At 37.4% G+C, this 17,112-nt stretch overlaps 1 protein-coding gene across 1 annotated transcript in view; it reads left to right on the forward strand.

Moving 5' to 3' along the window:
* The window catches only part of SRGAP1 (SLIT-ROBO Rho GTPase activating protein 1), a 144,662-nt gene that overhangs the window by 72,491 nt on the left and 55,059 nt on the right, over positions 1-17,112 (forward strand). Inside the window, 4 exon segments of the mRNA XM_066319103.1 lie at positions 2,185-2,347; positions 10,508-10,523; positions 10,526-10,552; positions 10,555-10,568. Coding sequence (XP_066175200.1) covers positions 2,185-2,347; positions 10,508-10,523; positions 10,526-10,552; positions 10,555-10,568 — 220 coding nt within the window.

Genomic DNA, 17,112 nt, shown 5'->3' on the forward strand with positions numbered 1-17,112 from the left:
GATTTTAAACTACCCAAAATACAGCCAGTATCTAGAAGAGATGCAGGGCCCCAAAAGCTTGAAAATCTGTGTTCTCATTTCTATTGGAGTTGATAGGATTTTGAAGTATCTGCATGAAGGTCAATTAACATTACAACAACAACAAAAAAGACAATTTTGGCCAAAAAAGACATTAGGAAATGAAACTATTTTGATTTGTTGTTGCATGTACACTTTGCTGTGTCTTCTGGGAATAAAGATGATGTGAACATTATGTGTTTTTTATGATTTAATGTATGCCTTTAATGGCATAGTATCTTTAGTGCAAAACAAGTGGTCAGGTAGTATCTGGCATAAGGTGTACAGATCTCTGAAATGCTTCATGTGCATCACTTGCTGACATAGTCTCATATGGTTATTTTCCTGACTTGTGCTGATTAATGAATACATGTCTCTGGCCCTATTATGCTTACAGTGTTTTATAAAAAACAATTTTCTCACGGTTCACTCAGTGCTGTGCTAGAGATACACAGATAGAACTGTTGTTTCAGAACAAAAGTCTTTTCCAAATACATCCAGCAAAGGAAAGGTCAATCAACTGTACAGTTGCACAGTTCATATATTACATTAATATGTATTTCTCAAAATTTGTTTTAGTGACTCAATGATTATCTGAAATAACCAACTTGTGCATATGTCACCACTTCAAAGAGAGCCCCGGCTTTTTACTCTGCTTGTGGCAAAGTCTTTTTTTCCTTGTGTGTACAAACATCTTCCCTTGTTCTTAAACATGTTAAATCCAGACTGCAGCTGTGCGTGGGGGTTATGAGTTTGAGTTCTGCCTTTGGCTTTGTTCTTGCAGTTCTCTGCTTTGAGAAGAGGTTACTTTGAGAAGAGGCAAGAGTAGCTTTAGTTGTTGGTCTCTTGAGCTGTTCCCACCATACTCCCAGAATAATCAGGAATCAGCTGTGGGATCAGCTTTGGGACATGCAGAAGCAGTGAGGACCAAGTAGTATCAGCATGGCCCTTCAGAAGTGCTCTTGTGTCTGACCTGGCTGATAAAACCCCTTGTTGTGATGTAACACTGTTAAGATGTCTATCTGAAACAAATGGAGGAAGTTTTCTTAACTACTGATTCATAGCACAGCAAAGCCCTGATGATTAAGAAATTACTTTTGTCTGTTAATCATTCCTTGTTGCTTTGATTCTGAGGGTGAGAGCTAGACGTAGACAATTAGATGGGAGTTATAGGCCCTATTTCTAACAATGAGAAAAGCTAATTATTAGAAGAGTTTGCCAAGAGTTGGAGGAGTTTCTCCCTCAATTCATCACCACTTCTGCCTGTTTTATCCTCATGTGCTTTATCCTTTTAACTAAAGGAGAATTGCTGTAAGGAGGAAAAAATAGAGCAGCAAGTTTCTGGAGCAGTTAGTTGAAAGGCAAACTTTATACTAAAATGTCAGTAAAATTATAAGACAAATTTTATGAATAAGTTTTTGTTGTCTGTGAAATAGCTGCTGAACTATATGTATTTTTATTTTGTCATGTGTAAAATAAATGAGAAGTCATCTTTGATTTCACTTTTTGCTACATTAAAGCTGGGAGTGGGTCTACATTGCAAAAGTCTGTCATGGGAATTCAGAATTACATCACTGGAAAAAGTCCAGTCCTGCTCTTTGTCTTGTAATTGACACATCTAGGACTAGCAGTAGCAGTGTATTTATGAACGCTGTGAATTTATGAGCATTGCTCACAGAATATGGAGGCTTGAGACATTGTCTTCTACTTCATCAGTTACACAAATCCAAGGGAAATAGCTACACCTGCCATTATGCTCATTAATTATTTGGGTTGTGCTTCCAGTGCTTGTTTATTTCTAGTGTCAAAAATGAATTACTGCTACTCTTCCAAAAGTGACCTTTATTGATTTTGAACATTTACATGTACTACATCTCTAAGCTTGTGGCAAGATATTTTTATACTTTCAGATGGTTTGCAGAGTATCCATGCCTCATGAGACTTGAATGTGTCTTAAAAGTCATCTGAGGCTTTACTAACCTGAGTTATTCCAAGAATGGATAGATTGTTCAGAAGCAGCTATTTTAAATGAACAGGTTATGACTGTAAATGTCAGTGAGATGTTTCAGCTAATAACATAACCTTTTCATTTCTAGACATTATACATGTGTGTATCTCCTTCCCCAGGAAAGACCAGAACCTCTTGTCACCAGTGAATTGCTGGTACTTACTCCTGAACCAAGTGAGAAGAGAAAGCAAAGACCATGCAACATTGAGTGAGATCTACCTGAACAATGTGATAATGCGATTCATGCAGATAAGTGAAGACTCCACCAGAATGTTCAAGAAGGTAATGCCTCTTCTGCAATCCTCCATCCAGGCATGTAAGATGCATGAGAGAGGCAAAAGTGTCCTGATAGATAGCATGGGAGGAGAAGATTCAGCACACACAGCATAAAATCTGTTTTAGCGTACATATAAATTCTTCATGACTGTTCTCTTGAAGCAAATACTTAGTGCTGAAATGCCTAGGGTCCTGCTGTATATGCTGATGACCTTAAGAGCTGAATCACAAATATCCAAAAAGTAGGGGAAAAAGCCCGTTCTCCTCTAAAAAGCACACTCGTCTACCCATGCAGAAAAGAAATGGTTTTCTCTTAGGACTCCCAAAATAGTAATGCTGTATTAATGAATTATTTGTAAGAAAGAATTTCATTGTGAATGAAACAGATTGAAAACAAAACAAGAGTTTGCTTTGTAGGCCCTACACATGAAGTTGGTAGCATATGCTGCAGTTCTTCTAAAAGGGTTTCCTTTTCTTCCTAGTACTAAATATGAACATACACTTTTGATAACGTAAATATTTTTATTAGATCCTTTAAGTGTTGTCTCTGTACATGTTTGTCCTTGTCCATGACTGTTGTGTATTTTCATAACTCATGCAATGTGTAAATCCCTCATGTGCTAAGCAAGCATTCTCACCAACCTTAGCTCAAGATCTACATAATGTTTTTGCAGTCATTGTTAAAATGTTCCAAAAGAAAAATAGATTATAAATGCATATTTGTTAGTCACAGTGAGATGCTGGTAGATAATCCACATACAAAAGTTCAAGAAGAGTAAAGGTTAAAAGATGTAAATTGTGTGACAAAATGATAGCAATTGCACCCAAGTTAATGTTTTCAAAGCAGTGAACTGGCTTCACATATACCTGACCATAATTCTAGATAGCACTGGAGTGGGGAGAATCATTTAGGGAGCGCATAGATTGTATTTGGAGGAAATAAAAGTAAAAAACTTTAATCAAACTTCCTGGTATGCATTAAAACCTGTAACAGGGACAGAGTCAAAGTTTATGGTTTCTCAATCAGTAATAGGTTGTTCATGTAATATGTCTGATATGTAAAACTGTCGTTTACTAACAACTCAATTTAGTAATATGGAAGATAGTTATAAAAGTTGATCCAGTAATAAGAGAAGTGATTTTGAACAGGCTGCAGTACTGTCTCTGTGTGGATATCTAAGAGTTGTAAACCAGTGGAAAATTTTTTAAATGAATCTGGAATAGTTTTCCAGTTGTTTATGTCTTATATCAGAAATATCTTCTTCAGTAGGTGTGCATTATTAGACAAGCCTGTTTGCTTTTAGCATAGTTCAGTTCTTTGGCACTAGAAATGTTGCTTTTCCTTCCCTTCTGTCCAGGTGAACTGTACGATGGTATATTGTTAAAGTTTTCTCTGGAGAAGTATGTGTCCTTTTGTATTCACTCATAATTTATTAATGGAGATTGCTGCAAGTTCTCTCTCAAAAGGAGGAAAATACCTCCTTTTTTTCAGTGTGTTAACAGGAGACATATTGTCCCATCTCCCTAAAAAAGTTGTCTCTGTCTTCTCCATGTTTTACCCATTCGGGTGCAACATGTCAAATTTTGTCTTTCTACCATAGCTTCTTGAAGAAGAGCAAGCAGCTGCCCTTGCTTTTTTATTCCTAACTTGGATTTTCTAAAGAGAAGAGAGGAGCAGGGAAATTGAGGTGGTCCTGCCATGCATAACCTGCTAAAGCTCACACTAGTAGAGCCCAGATCCTCAGCAGCCCTTTCCTACCTTTCATCAGGGTTTGCCAGCTGACACTCAGTGTGAGTGTCATGTTAAAAAGCTGTTAGCTGAGGTGGAGCATGGGCAGAGTGAGCTAAGCAAAGGCTGTGTGTAGGGATCTGAGCCAGTCTCATAATGTTAGGGAAGGGTGACAGGAAGATGTGCAACACCTCAGCATAGTGTAAGTGAGCTTCATGGGCATGTGAACTGAATGTGGCAGTGCTTGCTCACCAGTATCAATTCTGAGCACACATTTTTAAGACACTCTGTCTGGCTCAGTACTTGTTGCAGAAGGTTGGTATTTCCATTGAGCCCTAGTGTGCACAATTCTTACTGTGGTGCTTGCTGCAGAGTACTGGTGATTTATTTGCTGTTAGTTCCCAGATACAGAACTGATGATGAAGCTCTTCCTGCCCAAACCCATGATCCTGTGATAATTTGTGTCAGATGTGAACGAGTAGTCTAACTTAAGGTACTCACAGAACTGCATAATGGATGTTTACTGGGCAACAAAAAGTTCAGGTGCAAAACACATCCTGTGCTACAGTTCACTTTGCAGGAAGGACATCAAAGGGAAGGTGCACTTAGAGTGAGAAAGGTAACAGCCAACAGTGTCCTCCATCAAAATTTTGTTCTTCCTGAAGAAAATGGCATTGATTTTGCTGGAGATTTTTAAACATCAAATAGTGTATTTAAGCAATTTCTGTCAATTTCTGTGGTTCTGCAGATTACCTTTTTGAAAAAATTGTATTTAGAATAAAATAGTGTCAGAGAAAAGTATAATCAGTCTCAGTAGGTGTCGGATCCCTATCAAAACCTATGGAATTTGTTCACTGTTCACAGATTTTTGATTAAAGTGGAGACAAACCATCTCCTGCAGATACTTCTACTCTGGAATCTGATCATACTGTTCTGTGAAATATGTACTGTCTCTCTAAGTAATAAATATAAATAACAAGAAAAGCAGTAATATGAAGATTTTAAAAATAGACTAACAAGTTTGTGCTCAGTGTCTTACTGCAGTCCATGGTCAAGAGCAGGAAGTATCTGTACTCTGTTGGCTCTCACAGTATTGCACACAAGAGCACATAATGTCTGCAATTCTATGAATCTATAAATTACAAATACCAGTTAGTCAAGCTTCTTTATATTCAAATCTTACAGCTTATTAATATAATGGTGTTACACATTACTACTTTACCTTGTTTTAATTTTCTGTCAGTCTTGCAGCAGCAAGGTGCTTTTCTCCATTTCCGAGTCTGGAGAGTAAGAACATACACCAAATCCATGACCAGATCCTCATTGTGCTGCTCTGAAACCGCAGTCTTCTGCTGCAGAAAGGGCAAGTGTCTCAGAGTGGATTGCTCCACTGCCCACAAGCAAGATAAGGGGAGACAACAGCAAAGTCATAATTACTCTGAATTTCTTGACTCTTTCTACTCCCCCTTTTTTCCTCCCCCTTTCTCCTTCCAAGAGGATGGGACTTCCCATTCTGCTTCTCAGTGGTAGACATTACTGAGTTTTTTCCGTCTTGCTGGTAGGCATGTTGGTTCTCAAATGAAACTTCCATGAAGTGAATCCAATGTTTTCTTGAGGAGTGTGGCTTGAATTTGTATCTTGACTCCAGCTTGAATTGTAGTTAAGAAAAGATTAAATAATTTCCTCATTTCCTGACCATGCTTACCACTGGAGTACTGTTTTGTTGCCCCCCTCCTATCTTGGATATAGCACAAGCCATAACTTTGTAGCAACCCCAGTGTACAATAGCCATAAATGATCTGGTAAATGTAGTGGTGAGGACAGCAAGCACAGTGAAGACTGTGCTCCTTAGTCTTTGTACCTTGTCCTTGTCTCACTCTGTGTTCTTCATAATTCTGGTTTTTCCTTTTGTGTGCATTTATACATCTATCTGGACATTTGGATTGTTTTAGGGAAATTATCCCTATTGGCTCTACCTTACATGGTCTGATGGGACAGTATGTGTTGTATTCAGGTACGTGATTGTACATGGCTTTGCTGTCTAGTCTGGCCTCCTTAACATGTTAATATTAATTCATTTCATTCTCCCAGGAGCTATTTGTCATTCTTTTTTTTTCCAGGGATCAGGAACTGGCATCTGTTTAAATGTACCAAATGCAGGACAAAGATAGGATCTAGTACAGAGGTTTTGTAGCATTTGTTGGAATACATTCTGTCAGGCCTCATCTTTCAGATAGGCACCTAATCTCTTCTTTTTAGTTGCTGGCAAATAAAAGCAGTAAGACTGCTGTTGATGCCTGGCATTCATGCTGCACATAAAATTACAAAAATAAAGTATTGGAGTTCAAACCTTGCATGCTTGCATGTTTCTTCAGGCAGATGGGGTAGCTGGCCTCATGGGGACAATTAAAGAATAAAGTAATAAGGAGAAATGTCAAGCAGAAGGGAGAAATATTATGCAGAATATTTCATGCGGTGATTCTGGTTACCCCAGCAGTAATAATCAACTCTATAAACACATACTCACAAATCCTTAAGCAGATTTGTATATTTATAATTTATAAACATGTATTTTCCTTGGACAGAACTTTGCATAAGCCAAGATGAACGTATCTTCCAATGTTTACAGTAAAATATGCTGGAGAAACCAAGCACAATAAATATTTTAGTTCTTTAATCTGGCTATTAACAAGGAATATGACTACCTACTGAATCTGTTTAGTGTTATACAGATTGTGGCACATAGATATTTTTGCATCATTTTCTTAAACATTTGAATGTTTAAAAGGATAGCAAAGCTGTTTGTTGCTATAGACTGGCAAGTCTGGGACAAAATTTTGCTGAGTTGGCTATGTTAATGTCACGCAGCTCATGAAACCTCCATAAAAGAAGGGTTTGCACTTCACTTCCCACAGGGACCAGCAGCAAACTCATTTGAAAGTAACAGGCGCAGAATATTTTCCTTAAATGATGTAACTGAGTAGCATTGTGTATGCTAAATACAAACACTAAGGAGTTCCAGGAAGAACTGGAGTGATCCTTAAATTTCAGTTAAAATAAACATGGGTAAAGCTGGAGTGCCAAATATGCTTTAACAGAAACAGATAGAAAAATTTAACAGACTTCAATGAAAAATCTATTATGTGGAATAAAATCTTAAGTTTCTCAGACTTTCATCCAGAAATACAAATTTTGATAACATCTGTTGGACCACTGATGTGTTAAAAGTTGAGCACATACTGAAAGGAGGGTTTAGGTACATTTGCTTGTCTGTTGCATTGGTATGATCTATGCTGCTATCAGGTGAAAAAAACCCACTCCTATCTCTTCCTGCCTTGAATCAGATTAGTAACATATAAAATCTTTTGGCAGATGTTTGCATGTGCTCTTTTTATTATACTTTTTGTTCTTTTGGTCAGTAGGTACTAGTGCATTTCTCAGGGACACAGTGAATAAATAAGCATCTTCAGTGATTGTTGGTAAGGTTTAATAGCCTGATTAGAGCTCAGCTCCAGGAAAATATGTGCTGCATCTTACATTCTGTTGTTTGGGTACCTGAGGACAGGCTCCTAGAGGAGCACACCATTCACACATGCTGAACCCTACTGCAGGGAGTAGGTAGCATAAATGAGATAGGAAAGCAACTAACCACTGATAATAAATTCACTTCTTGCATGGTGCTCTAACAGGCCATATATTACACACTAAAAGCCCTATCGCTTGCCACTCAAGTCAGTATTTCTTGATCTTAAATGGTAATGAAAATGTGTTGGTTCTTGAAAAAGGAATCCTTTATAGTGGTAAAATGTAGTGGTGAAATTTAACCAAATTTCTTGATTTTTTGGACAATTCCTACAAAATCTTTCATCAGAATTGAAATTAATTGAAGTGTTATCCATCACTGCAGGCATCCTCTGCATGTTGGAGTCAACAGATTGGTGGAAGGAAGACTCCGTTGTGATTATGTGACATTTCTTAGTTGTCACTTCCCAATTCTCACTCTTTTGCTGATCACCTCCCTCCTTGTCTTTTTGCTTTGCATCTTAAAGTTTATTGTCCCTTTTACAAAAGCATCTTATTGTGATCTCTTCCATTCCCTTTCAAATTTACCATTGATCACTGTGTTGCCTGGAAAAGATCAGGTATACATGTTAGTCAGTAAATCCTGAGGGCTGGACTGCTTGTGTTTCAGTGCTGGACAGAGCTCAAAAGGAGCCAAGGGAAGAAATGGATTCTACTAAACAGTGATCATTCACCAAATTCTCAGCTCATCTGGTGTCTATTTGCATTAAGGTGGGACTGCATTGAGAGGAGCAAAGAAGGGTGCATCCTTCAATGAACTGCTATAGCTTTGCTTAAGTAAAATCTCAAGGGGTAAAAAGAAAATTAGTTTGAGGTTTTCTATCTCACCTTCTCAAACAAACTTTTGCACTATCAGGTTAAGGCATCCTGCCTTAGAGTTGATGTTGCTGTATTTAGGCTTGACTTCTCATCAGCCTCCAGATGGCTGTGAGTAACAGTTAAAAGGGTTAAATTGCTTGAAGCTGGAGTTCATCTAGAGTTTCCTCCCACGAGTATGCTCTCATCTTAATGTCAGATATCTTATTTGTATGTTTTGCCCTTCTTTTGCTAAAGTAATTATAAAAAATGCTCTCATTCAGCACTATAGAAGCAGCTATCCAAGAACAAACAGGTGGTCCTCTGGAGCTTTGAGGAGGTGTGTAAGCTATGTTAGAGCTGTGCTGCTGACTTTTGAAGCCAGGCTGCTAATGTAAAGCAAATGAAAGCAACTCAGAATTTTTGCTAAAGATTTACAGCATTTCCCACAGCAGCTTGCAAATCTGCAGTCCTTTTCCAGTTCTTTTTAAGCACTCTGTGTACTGTTGCATGTATGAAATTTTATTTCATATTTACTTCTTATTAGATGAAAATAATCTGGTATTTGCAAAGAAGTGGAAGCAGTAAGCCTTATGTTCTAGATACTTCAGAACTAATACACGCTTCATGAAATACCAGTGTTTGAAAAGTATAAGCAGTAAGGAACTTTCATAGTAATTCTGTATGTCTCAGCTTCAGAGCAGCTGTCTTACTGTGCTTAGCTACTACAGCTAATGCCTTTGGGAATACAGAATTTCACTGAAGTGTTTTTTTAAATTACATTTCTAGCTTGTCAGTGTAAAACCATTGTACATAAGGATTGGAGTGAATACTGATATGTGAGATGAGGGGTGCTTTAAAATACTGCCCAGAGTTAAAGTAGGATGGTAGAGCAGGAGAAAAAAACACCCAGAATTTTTTGTTTGAGCTACTGTATGTATCTGTTTATTCTCCTGGAAGACACAGTGGGTGGGGGATATGTGATGTGGTTTCTCCTTATATGTGGACGTTGTGCTGCAAATTCTCATTCAGAAACCATTATTCCTTCAGGTGTTTTAGTGATGGCCAAGTATGTGTTAGCAGCTTTGGAGATGAGTAGTCCCTGAGGATTTTCCTTTGGGCTTCTGTACAAATACAAAGTACTTTTCATAGCTAAGGCCATTATCTGTCATTGCAGTTGGAGTTTTTAGAAGCCAGACTAATTATCCATTTATTCATGGAAAAAAAGTCTCACATTTCCAGCATGGATGTTAGAATGCTGAGCATCACAGAAGTGTAGCCAGGCTGTTTGCCAAGTCTTGTAGCTCTATTCTGTAGCTGTTTCCAAAGGCTGTGATACAAATGCCTTCAACTCTTGCGCAGTTGCCACCATTTTCATCAGATTGAACTGCTGTGGAAAACTAACAAAGGAAATATATTCAGGTGAGACTCCAATTAAATACTCTTGTTTGACATACTTGCTTTGGATAATAACTACTGCTAAGCATTTCTTTTTTTTCCTGGGTCAGAATGAAAGTAAAGTCACAGTCCATAAAAGCTAAACAAAGCTGGTTCAGCAGCCCACTCTGGAATATTATGCAGTTGTGTACTCGTTTCAAAGAGGAGCCACAATATTTCTTGCATAAATATTTAGATAGTTGGCATGTGCTGAGAAACAAAGACTATCCTAGATGTAAAATTGGGCATGATGTCCCTCTAGAATATCACATTCTGCATGGTTTAGTTTTGTATATGTCATATCAAGTATAAAACAGTACACAATTTGTTGTATTAAAAACATTAATCTTGAACTTTACCCTTTCTGGTGGCACCTGGTTTCCTGATGTTTTATGGGAAAAATATCTTAATGACTTCTGGGTTTCTTTTTAGAAGTCTTCTGTCCAGCTGTTACCCATCTGCTTCTGCATCCCTGAATCACTATTTTTAGTGCACCTGTAATTCAGAATGGTTTTGTGAGCAACATTGCTTTCACTGTCTAGGATGAAACAATGAGTATAAATTCAAGAAACAAATAATGGTGCAGTTTTTACATACCCTTTCTAATTTTTTTTTAATTACAGAGTAAAGAGATTTCGTTCAGCTTCATGAAGACTTAATGAAAGTACTTACGAGCTTTACACAGTAAGTACAGTTACTTACTTAGCTTATCTTATACAAATTCTGTACAGACTACTTCTGTAAGCTTTAAGTGGACTTTCATCAACTAAGTTACCCCAGTGGAGTTACTTATTTTGTCTTTTAAGCATAGGCCTAAACTGTATTTTTTGAAAAGACTGCTCATTTGTTTAAAAATACAAATGCTAATGCTTTCAGGATTATTCTTTACTTTCAACCGTTTTTTTTCCCCCAGACTCTGGTAAGCCAGTTTTATTATATGCTTTGTTGTTTATTAATGAGACATTTCTACTCAGAGCTTACTAGAGCAAACTTTGTTATTTTCTACCTTGTTTTTGTCCGTGCTGCCACCTGTTTAGTTTGACTTGTGGGCTACACTCAGTAAAAATCATAGGTGTTTGCAGATTCCGTGCTGTGCTGTCTAAATACTACTTATGTGCCCTTCCCATCCCTGACTGGGATAAGGAAATAATGCAGAGAAAAACAGAGTTTTGTAGACTTTCCATACCATTAGAGAGGTCAAGAAAAACCCAGTCTGAACATTCTGGCAAGCTCCTGCTAATCCCTAGGAAAATCTGAGAGAATTTAGGTGTGAACCTGTTTTGTTGTTTGAAACCCATTTAACACAATTTTTTACTGAGCAAAACAATGTCTCATCTACCTGATAACTATGTCCCCAGCTATTTTTCTGAGGTTGTATGTTGTAAAAAAGAAAGAAGCAACAATTATCTCTTTTTTAAACACAGCAGGTAGAATTAAGAGGAATTAGTCATATGCATATCTTGTAAAAGCTTGTTGATTCCTGCTTGTTAAGGAAGTTGTACATTTAAAGTCTCTTTTTTTGTCTGGAAGAAACATATATGTTATATATGAAACATATATGCTGAAACCCTGCATAACAATCTCTAGACAGCTCTGTTCCCCATCCTCAAGATTTGGAGGATCTTTAAAAATCTTACAATATTGATAACAAGAAACATTTGTGACGTTTAGGAAGCTATCAGCAATCACTTCTCCGCAGGCAGTGCTCAAACATTACTTTGTGCATCTTGATGATTATCTTTTGACCTAGGGAAAATTGTGCAGCCATCAGTGGATGAGTTGAAGAACGTTTGAACTCAAGAACAACTTAGGTGGCAAAAAGGAGATCCAAGGAAAATTAGTCGTCTTTCTGCCCTTAGTTATTTTGAGTTGTTATGGACAGAGATTCCCAAAGCCTTCCTAAACCACCGTTATTTCTTTTTATTTTGAGTTTGGTGGTGTTTTGTTGTTGTTGTTGTTTGGTTGTTTGGTTGTTTGTTGTTTTGGGGTTTTTTTGTCTGAAACAGCACGATTTTGTAGGGTGTGATACTGCAAAGCCGCCTTGGCTGAGGCCTGTAGTACAGTGAAGTGTTCTGGGATCAGCTTCTTCAAAGCGGTGATAGCCACAGACAATTCACACAGCTGCAGGGGATCAGCGACTGCAGGAACCATGGCACAAGTGGGACTTCAGCACTGAATAAGCTCTGAAGATACAGTCCTGTTTCAATTAAACAGTTGCATAACTCCAGTGTCTGGCAAGTCTTGGGATTAGTGCCTGTGCTCCCAGGGTAGGGAAACGGTGAAGCATGTGCTGAAATACTTCCCTGAAGTACCATTGAAAATCTGCAAGATTGGACTTAGGTATTTTCACTCTTTTTCTTCACACTAGTGCTTCACACTGATAACCATCAGATTTAGTCAGGTATTAACTTCCACATTATGGTTTCCAGTGTGTGCTATTCCTTCCTCAGAATTTAAGATTTATTTTTTTAATGGGAATAATTTTTGTGTTATAAAAATTCTGAATTTGTCCACAATTTGAGTCAGGCCACTGCTGCAAGATGCTTTCTTGGGATGGAATTTACTTCACCTGATTTTCAGACATCTGCAGTGTCTGAAAATATATATGATATACAAATATATGATATGATATATGATATATCATACTATATATATGATATAAAATATATGATATACAAATATCTTAGCATGCTATTTGGGTTCCAGTTAAAGTCCCTGGGTATCTGTTATGGGTGGATGAGACCCTTTTAATCAGATGCAAGAATCTGCTTCAGATTAAGTGATCTGTATCTGTTAACTTTGTTGTCCAGCTTTTCATAATGATTGCAAAGGGCTTGGTCAGCTGTATATGTCCACATGTAGCTAAATAAGCCCACATGTAATAAAGTGACAATATGGTGCAGGAGTAGCATCTGTTTCACTTCTTGCATGTTTAGAAAGGTCTCATCATATCTGTCTATTATATCTGCCTCTTGTACATAAAGATAGAACAGTATCTAGACAGATGGGGACCTCATGTACAGGTTTTAATTCTTTATGACATTTGCTATGTACAGAATAAGATCATAGTGGCCTTATTAGAACAAGTACCAACAGTTTTAATCTGCAGCAGTGACATTTCTCAGTAACAAAAAGGAGATATCATCTCCTTGTTTGCCCCATGATTTACAGAGGGGGAAAAATTTAAAAAAACAAAAAACAAAAAACAAAAACAAAAACAAAAAAAAAAAAAAAACAAACAAAAAAAAAAAAAACAACAACAACAAAAAGCCCAGTCTTACTATTGTGAGATAAATCACTATGTCCAAAAAAAAAAAGGCAAATTAATTTCAAACCTGTGAGTAATATACTAATGCTGAAGTCTATCCCTACTACTTAGTTCTGTTTCTTTGAAAGAAAAGGTGCCTTCATGAAGTATAACTTAAATATTATGTCATATTGGAATTTAAATACTTCTAGAGCCTTTGAATAAGGGGCAGGTATTGGAGCTTTAATATGTATGAGAAGGTTTAATAATCTGGTTATTTCTTATCACCATGCCTTATCTTACAACAAAGGTCTGTAAACTAAGGCCTTTGGCTTGTGCTGTCCTCATTAAAACTGCACATCATGTACAGAATTGTTGAAAAAATAAGAACAGAAGCTGGTGAACCACAACTTCAGAAGATGTTCTCAGAACAAAGCAGGCTTATTTTGCTGGAATAATCAGAATTTTATAAGGGAAACCTTAGGTTTATAATTTTCCATTGCTTCTATGTTAAGGTTTTTTTAAATGTTACATTAGATAGGTTTTCTGCATGTTTTGCAACTAATAAAAATGCATTTTAAACTCTGTATGTTCAATTTTCAGTATTTTATGCATGGATTTTTAAACTAGGACTGAAAACATCATTCTGAAAATAATTGAAGTTGGTCAACTGAAAGCTTGGAAGATGTTTGGTTATATTTTTTTGGGAACTGAATGATTTAGAAATCTTACATGTTGACTTCACGAGACAACAGATTATTGACTTTGAAATAAATCATCTTTGCAACATAGAAAACTGCACAGTCAAACTCTTCTTCTATTTCTCTGGGAAGCTAAAATACCTTGCCTTGTCAGATCAAGTACTGGTAAATAGCAATAGTATCTGAGTGATGGGGAATGACAGGAAACAGGAAGTAGTCAGACTCTTGTCTTGTATTGGAGAGAGGTCTTCACTGGACTTATTTAGGGGTCAGGACATATTCATAAATGTCCTCTAATGACGTCAGGAAGGTCACAAGTTAGCTAAAAATACAGAGCTGTTCCAGTAATAAGGCTGAGGGCAAATGATGGAGAAAAGTGATGCACATCATGAAAGTGTATCTTCATGTCTCCCACTTGGCTTTCCAAATTAATCCTACTGGCATCACACGTTTTACAAGCAATGCAAATGTAAAGTTCTCTGAAAAAGCAGAGACAGTCCAAAGCAACTTGGATGTTAAAAAAGACAGGGCTGCTGTGCCACTTGCATTTTCCATTGATTTATCTTACTCTTTAAAAATCTTGGCTGTTTAATTTCTCAAGGTAGTTGCTTCCAGATTTTCTTCTTTTCTTTGCTGAAATAACACAGAATCTGAATTCTCTTTAAAAGGTGAGTTCAGTTTACTGTGGCACATCAGAGATCTGAGAAGGTGAAATCAGTAATCCAGTATTGATAGTAATATATAAGTAACAATTCCTAAAAACCAAATCAGAGTTCGGCTTAGAAGTGAGTGAACAGGATGCTGACAACAGCTCATAATGAGCCTGCTTGACTGCTAGAGGACATTGGTGTGATAAAATTGGCATAAGATTTTACTTACTTCTTGTGCAAAGCACTAAATAACCCAGTTAATGAAACCTTTACACCTCCACCTTCTGAGAAGAATCACAGCTTAGCAGAGACAATTCTAAAACAATTCAAATGTGATAAATGCACTGGGGATGAGCTGCTATTCCAGGAAATTCCTATTTCCTGAGAAACACTGTGAAAAAGCTCTTAATCATGCAGTTCTATTATGAATATAAAGTACATGTTAACACAGTAATTTCAATATATTTAGCTCTGTAGCTTTCAATCTTGCCTTGGTTTGAGTTTTCTAGAAAAGAAGTATGCATGTAAAGAAGGAAAGCCAGTCCCATACTATTGGAACATTCTTCACTTTTAGCCCATAGCCCTAATTACTGTCTTCTTGATGGATTTGCTTAGATAACAACTGTGGGGTTAAATAAAATAATTATCTGAGGATGATTTTAGTGTGCCATTCCTTGTGATAAATACTATCTTCTGCCTTAAGCCTATTTGCTGAGCTCTTAGGAATGATGCTGAAACTTTGGCACACAAATTGAGATGTTTATACTACTAAGTGAACAGTCTGTCACCTACAAATGTGAGAGTACCTAGTTAGGGTAACATAATCTTTTTTCATCTGCTTGTAGTCTGACACAGTCATCTGACAGAAATATATATTTTATATCACTGGATCAGCAGAATAAACCTCCTAAATTCTTAGGAGATAAACTCAGTATTTCATTTTAGAAATGTACTAATATGCATTTAACAACGCTGATTCACTACAGTGGAGAAATGTGACAAATATCACTATGACAGTTTCACATCTTCAAAATTACGACCTTGCTCTTTTTCAGTTCATACTTGGTGGCTGATCAATAAGCACTTTGGAGACTGATGAAAGTTCAGTGATGGATACTCTCCCAGAATGGTCTGTCAGTTCAACAGTTTGGTGGACATTTGAGAACCATTCTTACTTGTTTCATGAGGTTATTCATGGTTTGAATAACAGATGTGTGAATCTATTGCATTTTCACAGATCAAAGGCCTACAAATCTCAGAACTTTTCATACAAAGAGTCTATTTAGGAAAGTTCTGTTGCTGTTTTTAACAATATCTAACAATCTTAAAAACTCCAAGGCAAAAAGATGACATACTGTTAAAGGAAAGAATCATATATGCAACTTAGCCTGCAAGTTCTAAGCTGATTTGTTGGGGAAATATGCACTGAAATACTTGGAAGCCAACTTTCCATTATTTTTCCATATGTATCTCTCTAGTGCTTTCCTCAAATTTAGTTCAGCTGCTGCAATATCAGCCCTTAAAAAAGCATTGACACATCATGAAAAAGGCTGAAAGCAAAATCATGAAAAGTTCTCCCCAAAGGCTTGCAAAATAATGATGTCACTAGTGCGTGAGATAAGCAGCACTACCAACATAACAAACTGGACAGAAGTCATAGGCTGATCACTGCTCTTTGCAGAGTCTATATTGATTCCTAAGCCAGTGAGACTTGGGTAGGACTAACTCTGGCTGATGTCCAGCCCTGTGAATACAGAGAGAGAGTTTCTTTTTAAATTTTAGTTGTTAGGAAATCATTTTTACTAAGAACTTGTGCAGTTTGTTGTGTGAACATGGATTTCAAGTAGACATCTTGGTTCTTCATGAGGCTATGAGTTCCATGTAGTTCTCCCACAAAACTTGCCTTTCAATCAGTTTAGGGTGAGACACTGTGGATTTGGTAGGCATGTGCTGTAAGCAAGCAGTGAGAGGAAGAAATATTCCTCAATGATGTGAAGCTAGTGGAGTCAGTGTGGAGACATTGATGAGAACAGTGATAACACTTGTACTCCTTCAAGGAGTGCCTCTTCCAGTGAGGCAAGCTGAAGTGTCAGCCACTGCAGAAGGACATTTATGCCTAGTCTGCTAGTCTGTTTAAAAACTTCAGTGCTTACTGCTTTTGGCAAGAACAAATCCTTGTTTCACCACTTAGGTGCTTTGAAATGCAGTTAGAAAACTTTGATATATATTTCATACAAAATCACAGAATATGCTGAATTTGAATGGACCCACAAGGATCATTGAATCCAGCTCCTGGCCCTGTGTAAGACCATCCCCAGGAGTGATCTCATGTGCCCAAGAGTGTTGTCCAATGATGCTTGAACACAGGCAGGGCTTGGTGCTGTGACCACTTTTCCAAGGAGTCCCTTCCAGTGCCCAGCTACCCTCAGGGTGAAGAGCCTTTTTCTAATATCCAGCTTAAACTTCCCCTGACAACTTCAGGCCATTTCCTCAGGACCTGTCACTGGTCACCACAGAGAAGGAATAAGTATGCCCCTCATGAGGAAGTTGCAGACTGCAATGAGCTCTCCCCTCAGTCTCCTGTTCTCCAGGCTGAACAGACCAAGTGACCTCAGGCACTCCTCATACAG

Source organism: Sylvia atricapilla, chromosome 5 (assembly GCF_009819655.1).
Source record: "Sylvia atricapilla isolate bSylAtr1 chromosome 5, bSylAtr1.pri, whole genome shotgun sequence".
Classification (NCBI taxonomy): domain Eukaryota; kingdom Metazoa; phylum Chordata; class Aves; order Passeriformes; family Sylviidae; genus Sylvia; species Sylvia atricapilla.